The following is a 14987-nucleotide window of genomic DNA, read 5'->3' as shown; positions in this document are numbered from 1 at the left end:
ATTTGTGGGGATGGTGCACTAGACAGGATGCACATATTTTGACACAAAATTCTCTTTGAGCTGCAATATTATGCTCTGCATGTACGTCGGAGTACACGCACACGCTTTCAGCCGGGGCACCACCCCAAAGCTAGCTACCTCCTGAAAGCTTTCCCATCCTCCGGTCTGCATCAGTCTCTCGATAGGGAAGAAATTGTTCCATGGCCCCCACACCCCACAAAGCGAATAAGCATCGATGATCATGCGCGAACACACGAGATCAAAAACACAAAAGAGAAGAGGAAGAAAAACTAAAGCAGGACATGACCACAACTCCTCTCTCCCAACTGATGCATCAGGCGGATCAGCAAATCAGCCCAGGCCAAACTGCACCTGTGTGTTGCATGTATCCACAGCCACAAACGATCAAAAAAAAAAATCGATCAACCGGTTTTGGAATCAAGCTAAGGATAGATATCACGAACCCCGGTTGATAGTAACCTGCAACACATCCATGATTTACCAATTACCGTCCACTCAGAAGAACTGTCCAGTTCCACTTTAGTTTATATTTCTTGCATGGAATGTGGAGGAGAGGATCATTAGAATATGTTGTGTTATTGTGGTGTGGCTTTAGGTAGTGGGTCGCATAATTAGGCGTGTATGGGCCATCAAACCCCCTGCTAATGTAAGTTAGTGCATGGACACTTCATGCGTGCCCCACTGAGGAACTACACACACATTCTAGTAGGTTTCCATTTCTGACCAGAGATTTCTGGTTGGGGTTTAGTCTATTGCCAATTGCTCCATCATGTGTTCCATCTAAAGCATCCCCTTCCCCAGCTTGAAGGAATAATATTGTTTGGAAAGAAAAGAAAACCTAGCTTATTGCATCCCAGGGCAACATAAAAGAGTCAATGGGCACCCAAAGGTACTGAATGTTTGTCTTGTGTGTGGACTAGTGGTTGAGCATCAATGTTCCCCGGGCGCTGAAAAGTCGTCTCCTTTTTCCGTCCATGCTGCCAAAGGGTTTTCACCTTTTTGTGCATATTTAGTTTATTTTTTATTTATGTAATAAACTGAGGAATGGTAGGTAGCCAGCTATTTCTAGTAAATAGTGTTCTCCTTTATAGCCTTTAGGTCGGGCCACGCAAATGTGCTTGATATATATTTCCATAAAAAATCATTACTTCTCCCCAAGATTCGGAAAATTCAAAGCAGTAACTCAAACTCATGTTTTAGTTCCTTTGAAAAGTCCTAGGAAATATCACTAACCCTAAACTTATAAAACTAAGAATCCAGATGTGTCATCCCGATCCCTACATCCTGACAAGTTCGAGGAATGATCGTGTATTTACTCTACCTTTTTTGTTCTATCTACTTTAGAATAGCATTTCCGTTTAATATTCTACTTTTTCCACCTAGATAGTCTAAAGACACATAAACTACTAAATTGAAATTGCAGCGTAAACCACATATATATCTAATGTACTTCCCCAGTTCTAAACAATATAATAGATACAATTTTAGCCCCCAACAAACTGAACAAAGTGATAGTTCTTCTTGGTTTCTCAAACACAGAAGTCCAATTAACGTAACACAGTTATTGCACATGAAGATCTCAAAATGCATGACATCCATTTAGGAGAAAATATAAATGCAAAAAGTTCCTAAATCTTACTGAATAGCTGGGCGAGTAGACTCTATAAGTACGTCCAGCCATCACATTACATGTGCCATCACTTTAGAACCCCTGAACAAAACCAGGATAAATCATGCATGGATACTGCTAGGGACGGGGGTTCATAGGAGCAACAGCTCCTGCAGGAACATCATTTTTTTAATCCTAAAATGACAGTGTAAAGCACAAATTAGGCAAGATTTTTTTTACCTTGATAGTGGTTCACTAGTTTATGATAAACCTTGAGCAGATTGAGCTCAGAGAGAACCAAAGAGAAAAAGGGAATTAGAGACTTATCTGAAGAAGCAGAGAACAACCAAAACAGGGGGCGGAAAGCAGCTGGATATGCATGGCTAATCTTTTTTATGGGATAATCTTCTTTTATAGCGGTTGATTAATCTTTTATTCATTTACATAATGGGTCTTCGCTTGGCATGATTATCGCTTTCAACTTTCACGCGCGCGCACCTAACACGACTTGCAAAACAAGTAACAGCAGCCATCAGGCGACGACTTAATTAGATTTAGACGCGATCGACATGGACGTGATCGCTCGGAATAAGATGTTATTCTGATTCTGATCATGAGATCTTGATCGTGTAATGGATGGATGCAAACATTCTGCTGAACTTTAAGAAAACAGCATAATGAACCTATTAATTAATTTTTTTTCACAATGCAATAGTAGTGACAAAAACCGCTGTAAACATAACAAGCTGGCTCGACTCGACTTTTTGTTAGGTTAGGCTCGCAAGTGCCACAACCTACAGCGACGACATGTACATTACTGAAGGTCGTTCTAGTCTAGGATTAGGAACAGCACACAAAACACACAGGGGGTTGAATTATTCAGGCATATAAAGGCAGGCCCGTCACTACCAGAAAACAGAAATTTCGTGAGAGTGAGAAACCGTCACGAAAACTATGAATCCCGCCACGAAAATGTTTCGTGATGGGCGCCCGTCACGAAATAACCCTCACGAATCTAACGCCATGAAAATAGAGTTTTCGTGGGAGTGAACCGTCACGTATCATTTTCGTGGGGGTGAACCATCGCCATGAAAATGGGGTGTCGTCAGGTTTAGAAACACGACACGAAAATAATTCGTGGCGGTCCAAAACACACAGGAATATATATTTTCATGAGAGTGTATAGCCGCCACGAAATCTAATTTCGTGGGAGCACGAACCCGTCATGAAAATGAATGAACCACCACGAAATATATAACTTTCGTGAGAGCCCAGCACTGCCACGACAATGTGGTCACACTGTCATGAAACATCTTATTTTCATGACATTGAGAAACCGTCACGAAAATACTTTGATACCGTCATGAAAATTTGAATAATCACATCCTCCAAATCTGAATATAGCTCATATATTCAACAAACAGATGCAGGCTCATATATAATCATGATCAAGAGATAATTGAACAAAGATGAGTGGACATACATAAGAATGAGTCCCACTCATTTAACTAGCCTCATAAGGCAATAATGTCATACATATACATCAAGTTCTAGCTATCATTAGCGCCTAGCTATCATACAAAAGGGCACTGCATCAGTGCAAAGGCTCCCATAGTTTAGCCATCAATACCACAACAGCAAAAGGTTTGGTATGAACCAAAGTACTAGCCAAAGGCACATGTTACCAAAAGAAACCATGCCTAGCCAAAAGAGCCCAAAAGTTAGGAGTCAAGCGCTAGTTTCATTGTTGTCCATTCGATCAACTGCCATCAACCTCTTCGCTGCCACCATCATCTTCATCTGTGTCATCCAAGTCATCATCATCATCACGGCCATCTTCACGATCCATAATGTAGTCCTCATCTTCATCGCTATTCATTTCATTGCCGTTGCTTTGCATATCTTCCGTATTAGTCCTGGCATGTGATGATGCTGTAACCTGAAACACATACACATGTTGTTAAGCTTTTTCCATTGGAAAAAGCTGATCTAGCAACAATCATCTGATGTGTTTACCTGTTGATGACGGGCATCAATATTTGCTAGACGGGTTACCAAATCAGCAGGTATCTCCTTGCCAAAATCTGCATAAAACCTCTGCAATTGATAAAGTAGGTAGCTGATCAATATACATGCATAATATCAATACATTGTTATAAGCACAAGGGCAAATGTTACCATGATCATGTCACGGTTGACACTATTTTCCTCGGTGAGTATCTCATTTTTCTCCGTCAATTCAACATTGTTTTGCTTTAGATCCCGATTAATCTCCCTCAACTCCTTATTCATCTCCTTCAGCTCATCATTTTCATCCACCACAATTCGATAAGAAGCAGTATTGACTGGACGTAGATTATTGGATTTTGCAACTACTCTAACCTCTTCCTTATCCACTGCACCATCAGCTATTGGTACACGACCATGGGGCAAACCACCTTCCATGTGATACAAAGTGTGTGCATCTAAATCCTTTGAATTCTCAGCAAGCATTGCTCTTGCATTGTACTCATCCTAAAATGAAATACCAGTGTGCTAAGCATGACTAGAAAAAGTTCATATCAAAATGTTAAGCATGGCATACATACCAAGCGCTTTTGTGCTTTTTGGCTGGGGATTGGAGCACTTTTTCCAGTGCTATCCACATTTTTGAATCCAGATTTCATCACTGCATATGTGTTTAAAGTGCCAGCCTTCTCTGGACCAAATTTATGCTCCTACAAGACCATCATACTAATGTTACATGATGTTTGAAACTTAAGGTAATTAACTCTATGTAAAATCATGGCATTATTATTCATATCATGTCTCATTTAGTAACAGAAGCAAAACACAATCGAAAGCTCAAAAATATCATACCAGCAATTGTTGTGTTTCTGCCCATGGCCTTGAACCACCTCTATTCTGAGCAACGTCAGCAGATTTTAGGCGTGCTGCTCTCCTCTTTTCCTTGTACTTCTCACTGATCCAGTACTTGCATAAGGCTGCCCAACCTTCCCTGGTGCCCCAATCAGGTCTGCACTTTAAGTATTGTTCTTCTGTAAGTTCTATATCGCGTGCTTGATTATCATCACAGCCCTCATGCTTCTTTACAACATCCAAACGGGCTTGATAGATCAGATCAGATACTCTTTTCACAAGATATGTCTCCAAATTACGGATGGCTCTTCTTACATCAGCTCGAGTGGTTGTGAACAAACTCTACAAACATAAATATAAGAAAGGCAAAGTTAGGAGCTTCCTATCAAATAGAAGTGATAATGTACATACTGCTAGTTCAATTACCCAGAATTCCTGCTTTACTCGCCTGGCATATGTCAAACCAAGTTCATCCTTTTTGTAGAAGTAATCATGCCATGACAATGCCGCCCGTGTTTCAACAACCCTGCCTTCATCATCACAGATTTTGATCTCACCAGGATAAAGCCGTTTGATAATTACTCCAACTTGTGAGCCATACTTGTAGCCTTTAGGATTGTAATTGACATAGGTGAATTGTCTATAACAAAGGATATGACATATCAGTTCACAAATTTACAAAAAAGAATACAAATGGATGCCATGTAGAAGTAAGACACTACTACTATGCAGATATTGAATTGCATACTCACCGGTTTCCCACTGGCCTCAACATAACCTTCCCCTCATGTGGAGGCACTCTCATTTGTGTCCTATTCCTCTTCCCTCTCCCTCTTCCTTTTTTGGGAGGCTCCTCTCCATGGAGAATGTTGCCACCAACAGCAGCATTGGAGTCATCACCACCATCAATGCTCATCTGGGAGTCGGCAGCAGCATCATTGGTCTCTTGGGAGCTACCACCAGGGGCTGCACGTGTCCTCCCCGCAAGCCTTTTGTGTCGAAGACCATGCATATTCTGCATTATCAAAAAATAGTTAGCTCACTATACATTTCAGAAAATATCACATTTTTCAAAGAACTTTCAACTATATAGTAACAGAGAATTCTACTCCACATATAAGCTCACATATTTCCAATAAATGAGATGAAAACACATAAATTCCAGCTACAATTGTTCTGAGAATTCCATAAATAGAACACAATCTAATAATCATAAAAAATACAAATCTAATAATCATCTGGATCGTTGGGTGCATATTGAGGCAGATCATCTTGGTACTCTTCATCCCCCTCTAGATTATCCATTGCTTCATCTACAATTCCAGCATTCAGTTTGGACAGAAATTCCAAATCATCTGGATCTGTTATCTCATCAGAGCCATTCAAATTTATATTGTCAAGCTCAATCCCTAAGTCAATGACAAAAGATCCCGACAACCCATCCTCTTGATAGAATGACATTTCTACTGGCCCAACAGGAGTATCTGAATCATCGTTGATGTCACTTGGAGGGATATAGTTCTGGGGAGAGACATGATATGCAACCCACCAATCTCGTAGATCTGATTTGTCCATGCATGCATAAGGCAAATAATAAACCTGCTTAACTTGACTTGCCATGACAAATGGTTCAAACACAGAAAGTCTAGAAGAATGCTTAATCTCCACCAGCCCTAAATTTTCAGTACGCCTAGTTCCATTTGGTGTTGGATCAAACTAGCAACAATCAAACAAAACCATTTCCAGCTGCAAGCTTCCTTCCCATTTTATTTTTATGATATCCTTGATAACACCATAATACTCCAGCTCATTGTTGTCGTCATCTATGCAAGACACACAGACACCAGTATTTATTGTGGTTAACTTGGACCTGGTTCTCTCATACTCCTCTGAACAATATCTATACCCATTCACATCATAAGCACCATAACTAGTCACCATTTTACGAAAACCAAAAGAAATTTGACGTAAGGCATTATCAATGCTAGAAACCTTCAAGCACTGCAAGTTCACAATAAAACCCTATGTCAGTTTACAAGTATTCGGATTGTTTCACTAATTATATTTGACAATAGGAGTACTTAGTAGCATTACTTCTTCTTTGAACCAATCAAAGAAGTTAGGTCCATATTGTCCATGACTATTCTTCCACCCATTCAACCTTAAATCCCGGAGTTGGTCAGGCCTTGCTACAGTTCGGCTCTTCCAATGTTCCTTGTCAAATTTTCTAAGGGGATAAGATGAGTTAGCAAGTGCCAGCAAACTGGAAGGAAAATAGATTAGGGTCTCTAGATTGAATATGTGCATACTTGAAAAAAAAATCATCCATCTCTGGCATGTTTGTCAAAACATATAAAAAAGCCGCCTCATACTTATCCGCTGAGAGCTCATAAACACCACGAGGGCTCATGCAACGCCCAGAATATGGAAAGATTTCTAGGTTGCAAGAACTTTTGAAGGTAGAGGCAGCATCATCATATCGAGGAACCTTGTTCCTAACTGATCTAGCTTCAGGTCTAAAAAAGAGAGAGAGGTTATTCGTAGCCTCCTCTACTAATTCAGCCTCAACAATGCAGCCCTCAACACGAGCCTTATTACGTACTTTTCTTCTAAGCTTTTGGATTTCCCTAGATATGAACAGAATAAAGATTTCAGAAAATAATATAGTTATTTCAGGAAACTAAATACAGATTTCAGAAAACAGAATTATTGTTGCAGAAAACTAATTATATTATTTCAGTTTTTACCTCTCAAATGGATAGTTCCAACGGGATTGGACAGGACCTCCTAGTCGAGCCTCACGAGGAAGGTGAATGATTAGATGTTGCATAGGATTGAAGAAACCAGGAGGGAATATCTTCTCCAATTTGCAAACAAGAACAACAACTTGCTGCTCTAATGAATATATGGTGTCCTTGCTTAACTCTTTAGCGCACAATTGCCGATAGAAAAAGCTTAGCTCTGCCAAACATAGCCATACATTTTCTGGAAGGAAGCCACGAAATGCAACAGGGAGCAAGCGTTCCATGAAGATGTGGTAATCATGACTCTTTAGACCAAAGATCTTCTTTTGTAATAAGTTAACCCCTCTCCTAATATTGGCTGCATAGCCATCAGGAAATTTAAGTGTTTGAAACCATTTTAGAATTTTTGGCTTGTCATTTTTGTTTATGCAATATGGGGCCCGCGGCTTGTCTGATTTGCCATTGGCCTTCAGCTTTAAATGTAGTGATGGACGATGGCAAATTTCAGCCAAATCTTTCCTTGCTTTGGCATTGTCCTTAGTCTTATCAGTTACATCAAAGCATGTGTTCCATACAGCTTCAGCTAATTTTTTTTATTGTGCATCATATCAATGTTGTGTGGTAGCAGCAGTTTACAATAGTATGGAAGTTGCCAAAGCCAAGACATATGGGTCCAATTGTGCAATATTCCATAATTTTCTGTGTCACCTACAAATCTGATCATTTGGGCAAATATTTCCTCTCCTGTTAAATGTCTTGGAGCCTCCTCCAGAACCACTGTGTTCTTACGAAATGCATTAGCTTGAAATCTGAATTCATGGTCGCTAGGTAAGAACCGCCTATAGCAATCAAACCAGCAAGCCTTGCGACCATAATGAAGTGTAAATGCTAAACTATCACACAAACAAACTGGACATGCAAACCTACCATGTGTGCTCCATCCAAAAAAGTTACCATAAGCAGGAAAGTCGTGGACTGACCACATATAGGCTGCTCTCATATTAAAGTTTTTCTTCAGTGATGCATCAAAAGTTTCTACCCCTCCCCACAAACACATTAATTCATCAACTAATTGCTGCATTAAAATGCCCAATTTCTTTCCAGGATGTTCAGGACCTGGGACCACAAGGGCAAGGAATATATATTCTGATTTCATAAGTGTGCCTGGCGGGCGATTCAAAGGAGTGACAAACACTGGCCAACATGAGTAAGGAGCTGCAGCCAAACTGAATGGTGTAAAACCATCGGTTGCAAAAGCAAGCCGCACGTTTCTACGGTCATTACCAAAGTCTAGAAAGTCTCTATCAAATTGTTGCCACGCTTCTCCATCACAAGGGTGTACCATCTTACCAGTAGTGCATGGCTTGTGAGACTGCATTAGCTTAGCTGTGTTCTTATGTGTGTATAACCTTTGTAGTCTATTGGTGATAGGAAGATACCGCAACACTTTACGTGGCACTCGGTTGCTACCAACCTCATAACGAGAGGTACCACAAACATCACACTTCTCTTTACTTTCATTATCCTTGTAGTAAAGCATGCAATTGTTATAACAAACATCAATTTTGATATATGGCATACAAAGTCCCTCAAATAATTTTTTGGACTGGTAAAAGTCTTTGGGCAACTTAGATTCCGGCGGCAAAAGCTCATGGATTAATTCCAAGTTCGCTTCAAAGTGTGCAATTGACATGTTGTACTGAGATTTTAGAGCTAATAGACGTGCTATGGCAGAAAGAGATGAGTGTGTTGTTTTCTCATGAACTGACTATTCTGCACTCTCAACCATCCTATAAAAAGCTCGAGCATACGCTGCTGGCTCCTCATCAATTGGCGGTGGATGCTCACCAGCTAGGTCAACTAACATTTCATCCATGCAGTCAGTTTCACCAAATCCCTCACCATATCCACCTTCAATTGAACTATCAATAAGTCCCTCACCATGTGATGTCCATATTTTATAATCTTCCTTAAACCCAAATCTGCACAAGTGCATCTCTACTGTAAACCTTTTATTCCTAACACAATTCCGACACCTAGCACAAGGACACTTAATGGTTTCATCTTCAACTATATTAGGCACAGAGAAGGCATGATCCAAAAATCTGTTGGTATTTTCAATCCAGTCATTTGAGGGAGCTTGCATACGAGACCAACCAGTGTACATCCACTCACGATCTTCCATTGTTTGGTTCTGATTTAAAAAGATAGAATATTTAGAATCTCAACAATCTAACCCCAAAGATCAACTTAGTAGTGCTATAGTGGTTGGCTACAAACTAATCGAATACACATTCAATTTTCACAACGCATATTCACTAGTAGAGCTCGACATGTACTGATTTCTGAAGAAAAAGCAACAAAAATTACCTCAGTTCGATTGGAGAAAGCAGATCTGCTACGGTGTGGCGGGATTCTCCGAGGGTCGCTGCAAAAGGAGTCACGTTATCAACTCCGGCGTTGACGTGCACCAGCAGTAGGGGGCGGCACCAGCACGAGATTCAGCGGGAGCAAGAGCAGATCCGGTGGCAGAACGCGGCTTTGGTCGCGCCGGCAGGAAGGGGGGGCGCCGGTCTCTTACCGCACACGAGCACTAGCGGGAGGGAGGGGGAGGGGCGCGAGCGTGGGGCAGCGGCGGTCTCGCGCTCGTGCGAGGGTGGGTCACGGGTAGGGGGCGAGCGGTCGGGGGGAGGCAGCAGGTTTCTGGACTTGGCTGTGGCGGCGGCTTCAGGGGAGAGGTTTGATTGCCATGGGTAAAGTTAGGGTTTGTACCGTGGATGACAGTGGGCCCTTGCCGCTGGGTGAGCGCGTGTATGTGAAAAAAAGAGCGCGAAAATCTCACGCATGAAAATGGTTTTGGCGCTCAAACTTTTTTGTGAGGGGAATAGCTTTATTTTCATGAGGGTTTACACAATAACATCACGAAATCAGTTATTTTTTCGTGGCGGTGCTTGGAACACCTTCATGAAAATAAAAAATTTCATGACGGTTTCTTAGTGCCTCCCACGAAAATACATTAGCGTTATCAAATTTCAACATTCTGCAGCAACCGGAACCATCAGATCGGGAATGGATGGTCAAAATTAGTTGGGCCATTTAGGACTGAAATGGGCTTTGTTTTGTCAATGTTTTTATTTTTCTCTTCTTTTATTTATTGCACCATTATGAAGTAACACATAAAAATAATAATATTATACATACCAATATATTTTTTACCTATAATAAACAATCTGTACGTTGTTATGTAGCAGTTTCAGTAATTATTTAGTGGATCTGCTATTTTCTTTCATTTAAGTGACTTTGTGTCCTTATCCAAAAGTAATCTCAAGTTTAACTACGTGAACTTCCAATAAGATTTGAAAAATTCTATAAAAATTATATTTAGACTAATATATTCCATTACATCTCATGTCTTAGAGATAGATCAAAAATACATTTATCTTCTATGAATAGTTCAAACTTCTATATCCAAATCACCACATAATAATTAAAATAATATCTAAATTTGGTCATAAAATTCTACAAATTAACGTGACAATATATTTTCCACCCATAATGTTGCCATAAAGGTTTCATAAGATTTTACAAAAATTGGAGTATGCATTGTTCATATATAGGACACATTTCTTTTAAGGTTTCATACACTTGAACTTAAATGATATAGTTTTCACATCTTGGAACATTTTAAAACTCATATGCTCCTCAAATTTTGGCACGAACTTATGTTTATCTTAGTATTAGAAAATATGAAGTTACATTAGCAATTACTATGCCATAAAATGTTTTTTCTATTTTTTAATTAGTTAGAAGAAAAAAGAAGCTACATAAAAAATTTGGGGAATAACAATTCTATACAAACAAAATCTATTGAATGAAAGAGCTTGATTTTAGAAAAAATTTAAAAAAAGAATCATCAAATTTGGATTCTCTATGATAGAGAAATACTATATACAAGTTTTAATTCTAGATTAAAAAGAGAAAGACCAACCATTTATGTGTTCCTCATCTCAATCAGTTAACTTTTTCCGTGAGGGGGGTAGCTTATTTTCGTGAGTGTCTACAAGATAACATCACGAAAATAGTACACTCTTGTGACGGTATATGGCACACCTTCACGAAATTAGTACATTTCGTGAAGGTGTATGGAACGCCTCCACGAAAATATTTTTTCATGGCGGGTTTTGGCGCACCTTCACGAAAATACCTCACCGTCATGATATTTCCATTTTCTGGTAGTGCGTGTTGGCCCGGTCCGCGTCTGATGATGAACCCGGGTGAAAGAAACAAGCACCAGCGCACCACCACCCAGTCCACACTACCGGAAACAACACGTATGCCGAGTGCTAGACACATTTCCGAGTGCATAATATCGAGCACTCGACAGAGTTTACATTTGCCGAGTGCTTCACAAAAATCTCTCGGCAAAAACCTGACACTCGGCAAAATTAATGTTTGCCGAGTGCCGTTCATCTGACACTCGGCAAAATCAATCTTTGCCGAGTGCCTCAAAAAATACACTCGGCAAACATCCTCATGTGCCCCGCACGCGCCCGTTACCGTGGGGTGGCGTTCAGGCCATTATTGTTTGTTGAGTGCCTGACAGTAAACACTCGGCAAACAATGTCACGTGCACCGCACACGACTGTTACCACGACCGTTACTCCGTTACCCCGACTGGTACGAGTTACCACGTCCGTTACAATTACTAGTTGCCGAGTGCGAGGTGTAGGACACTCAGCAAAATATATTTTGCCGAGTGCCGTCCATGGGACACTCGGCAACGTTCCGTCAATGCCAAGTGCATTATGCTGGCACTCGGCATCCAGCCACCTTTGCCGAGTGTCTTTTTTGGCTCTCGGCAAAATTAGAGAAAAACATTTTCATTTGCCCTCCAAACTTTTTTCTCTGTTATTATAGTATGTGATGGACATCATATATAATTTTGGTAAATTATAATTGAAGTTTACCATATTTACATTATTTATTTCATTAAAAGAGTATTTTGTGGATAATTCAAATTTGAACTACAAAATGTAGTGCAATTCATGGATAATTAATGGAAAAGGTATATTCATGTTATTGAGTCCAATTTGATGTGTTATCCAAGAATTCCAAGGAAAATTCGACCATCTTATTCAGGAGATATGGCAATGTATTTGTGGCCGAATAGATTTTAAATTCTATAAAACTCAAACGTAGTCCAAAAATTTTGAAATTTATCTTGCAATCATGATATCATATGTGGAGGCTGTGAAAAAAAATTGAGGACATTTCACAAAAGTTATCACATATGTTAGTTATAAGATGAAGTATCTCGTAAAAGGTTCAAGAGAGCTGTAAATGGTACAGTTAAGATTTTGAGTCCAAGTGACAATCAAATTGATTTTTGACTTCAAACTTTTTGTGTAGGCAATGGTCATGATGGAATGATGTATGTTTAATTTTCATTATTTTTTGTGGCTATTTGATAATATTAGATTTTTTCGCTGCATCTGTGTATGTAATATCAATATGAACTTATACTGCATGAAATAATGGAATTTTTTCGCTAAAGCATGTTACATTTTTTATATATGCAATAGACATCATAAATTAATTACTGTTAAATTTTGGGTATTTAAATTGTTTCGTAATTTTTAATTTATTTTGTCAAATGTAGAGAATCAGTCCATATAAATGGAAATATAGCTAATAGTGATTGAAATAATATATTATTTTTCGTTAAAGCATGAAATAAGAATTGTTTCATGAAATATAAATTTTGAAATGAAATGTCGAATTTCATTCAAAGGAATATGTGAAAACAAAACTTGTATTCAAAGGAGTTGAATTAAAACAAATAATGACTCGGCGAAGTTTGGGTCTTTGCCGAGTGCCACGCGTCTGGCACTCGGCAAAGTTTTCGACCCCGTCCCGTTCGGCCGTCCCATTCATCCCGTTCGCCCGTTCCGTTCGCCAGTTTGCCTGATCGTCCGTCCCGTTTCAACTTTTTTTGCCGAATGCGGCTTGGCACACGGCAAAGGTTTGCCGAGTGCCCGAGAAAAAGGCACTCGGCAAAGCCGGCTTCGCCGGTAGAAGAAAGACCGTGTGCGCTTCGCCGAGTGCTACACTCGGCAAAGAAGTTGCCGAGTGTTTTTCGGCCTTTGCCGAGTGTCGGCAAAGTACGCGAGTCCGGTAGTGCCAGCAAGAATCCCCCATCCCACTACCGAGTAGTTCGTGAATCGTGACAGCTTAGCTTAACCTTTCCTTTAGCCAGGCTAGTGCTCCCCTCTCCCCACCACCACTATCATCATCATCATCTCCCTGCTGCCGCTCCTGCCCTCCTGGCTAATCACGCACGCTTAATCCCTCCGTCCCATGCCTCTCCGTCCTCTTCTCTTCCATATATACACATCCCAAGGATGCTGGTTGCTTCCATGCACTAATAATAACCTACCTGATCGAGCAATCTCGTGTGTAGCCAGCTGCATCGATCGTTCCCTTATATATACTATCTGTGAGGCTCTGCCCTGGTCGATGATGGCGTGGCCGAGGGAAGGAAGAAGAAGCAGCCCGCACAAGGAAGCAAGCATGGGAGGTGCCATGGACATGGCGCGAGCCGCGTGACCCAACAAACCTAGCTAGGGAGGGAGGGAGATCAGAAGCATCCGTGCACGCAAGGATGTGCTGAGAGGGCAGAGAGAGAAAAACTGCTTAAGGAGGATCGGAGCTAGCTAGGGAGCAGAAAGATCGATCGAGGAGGTCTCGAGAAGGTTCTTGATCGGCTTCTTGCTTGCTGCTCCCGATCGCCGGAGGACATCATCATGTGGAGCCTGGTGCGGCAGGGCCTGCGGTGGGGGCGCCGGCGGCGGACGGCGCTGGTGGTCGACGAGAGCGCGCTCGGCGGCGACGACGGTGCCGCCACCGCCGCCGCCCCGGCCGCGGGCGGCGCGGCGGTGGCGCCGCCGACGCTGGGCGGCGCGCTGGCGAGGGCGCTGCTGACGATGGCGTGCGCCATCCGCTTCGACGGCGAGGACGGCGGCGCCACGGACGAGGCGTGGGCGGCCAGCGGGTGGCGCCCGCGCGCCGACGAGGTCAGCCACCTCATGGTGCGCGAGAGCATGTGCTACGCCATCTACGCGTAGCCGTGTATTTGCGTGGTACTAGCGTACGTACGTAGGATTCTACGTCCGTATATACATACGTACAGCGTATCCACGCATGTAACATTGGTAGTGGTAGGTGTTAAGCATATGTACTTAGGTTGAGTTGGTGCCTAGAGGTGTAGAGAGTACTGTATCTCGTATTCTTGTATGTATATATGTACGCGCGCGGTGGTCACTACTAGTAGTCTACTAGTAGCATATAAAGTTAAAGGTTCCATGGTAACTACTGCTTAGGGTTGTGATACTGATGCGCCTATGCGAATTTGTCCCCAGGATAGAAATCACCAAAAATTGGATGTCAATTTGCCACCCATTGGCCTTCTACCCTTCTCCTTGTCACACCCTTTTTTTCGCGAACGTGCCTGAGCACGTATTTCATTAAGAAGAAAGCAATACGACCATTACAAATTTTAATAAACAGAGGCTATTAAGACGGACACAAAATACCACCAAGAAAGTGGTGGACGACCAAGCAATAACAACAGAGGAGGAGACAGACCCGAACTCCAGAAACCTAGCCAAAACCACATAACTAAACCTGCTAAAGGAAACTACACCACCCAAGATGTGAAGGTCGACGACGCAAACAAGGTGGCAAAGCATCCACTT

General features: G+C 41.5%; 2 protein-coding genes across 2 annotated transcripts; one reads left to right on the top strand and one right to left on the bottom strand.

Moving 5' to 3' along the window:
* Positions 1-3389: 3389 nt before the first annotated feature.
* Positions 3390-4364, bottom strand: LOC120653602 (CRM-domain containing factor CFM3, chloroplastic/mitochondrial-like). The gene is made up of 3 exons (XM_039931310.1): positions 3809-4364; positions 3647-3727; positions 3390-3569 (listed from the first exon to the last, which is right to left on the bottom strand). Exons 1-3 carry the CDS (start codon positions 4121-4123, stop codon positions 3390-3392), a joined length of 576 nt encoding a protein of 191 aa, XP_039787244.1. The 5' UTR covers positions 4124-4364.
* A 9075-nt stretch (positions 4365-13439) lies between these two features.
* On the top strand, positions 13440-14613 carry LOC120656256. Its single transcript, XM_039934292.1, has one exon. The coding sequence runs from the start codon at positions 14037-14039 to the stop codon at positions 14355-14357; it is 321 nt and encodes a 106-aa protein (XP_039790226.1). The 5' UTR covers positions 13440-14036; the 3' UTR covers positions 14358-14613.
* Positions 14614-14987: the final 374 nt, after the last annotated feature.

Source organism: Panicum virgatum, chromosome 1N, assembly GCF_016808335.1.
Source record: "Panicum virgatum strain AP13 chromosome 1N, P.virgatum_v5, whole genome shotgun sequence".
Taxonomy (NCBI): domain Eukaryota; kingdom Viridiplantae; phylum Streptophyta; class Magnoliopsida; order Poales; family Poaceae; genus Panicum; species Panicum virgatum.
Note: the sequence above shows the minus strand (reverse complement) of the source record. Positions and strands in the feature narration are given on the sequence as shown.

Bases quoted from the DNA above. Each gene is read 5' to 3' on its own strand.
- LOC120653602 (XM_039931310.1), bottom strand. From the start codon at position 4,123: ATGCTTGCTGAGAATTCAAAGGATTTAGATGCACACACTTTGTATCAC. The intron at 3,728-3,808 runs GTAACATTTGCC...TATCAATTGCAG, and splicing joins TCAACCGTGACATGATCATG to AGGTTTTATGCAGATTTTGG. The intron at 3,570-3,646 runs GTAAACACATCA...TATGTGTTTCAG, and splicing joins TTGATGCCCGTCATCAACAG to GTTACAGCATCATCACATGC.
- LOC120656256 (XM_039934292.1), top strand. From the start codon at position 14,037: ATGTGGAGCCTGGTGCGGCAGGGCCTGCGGTGGGGGCGCCGGCGGCGG.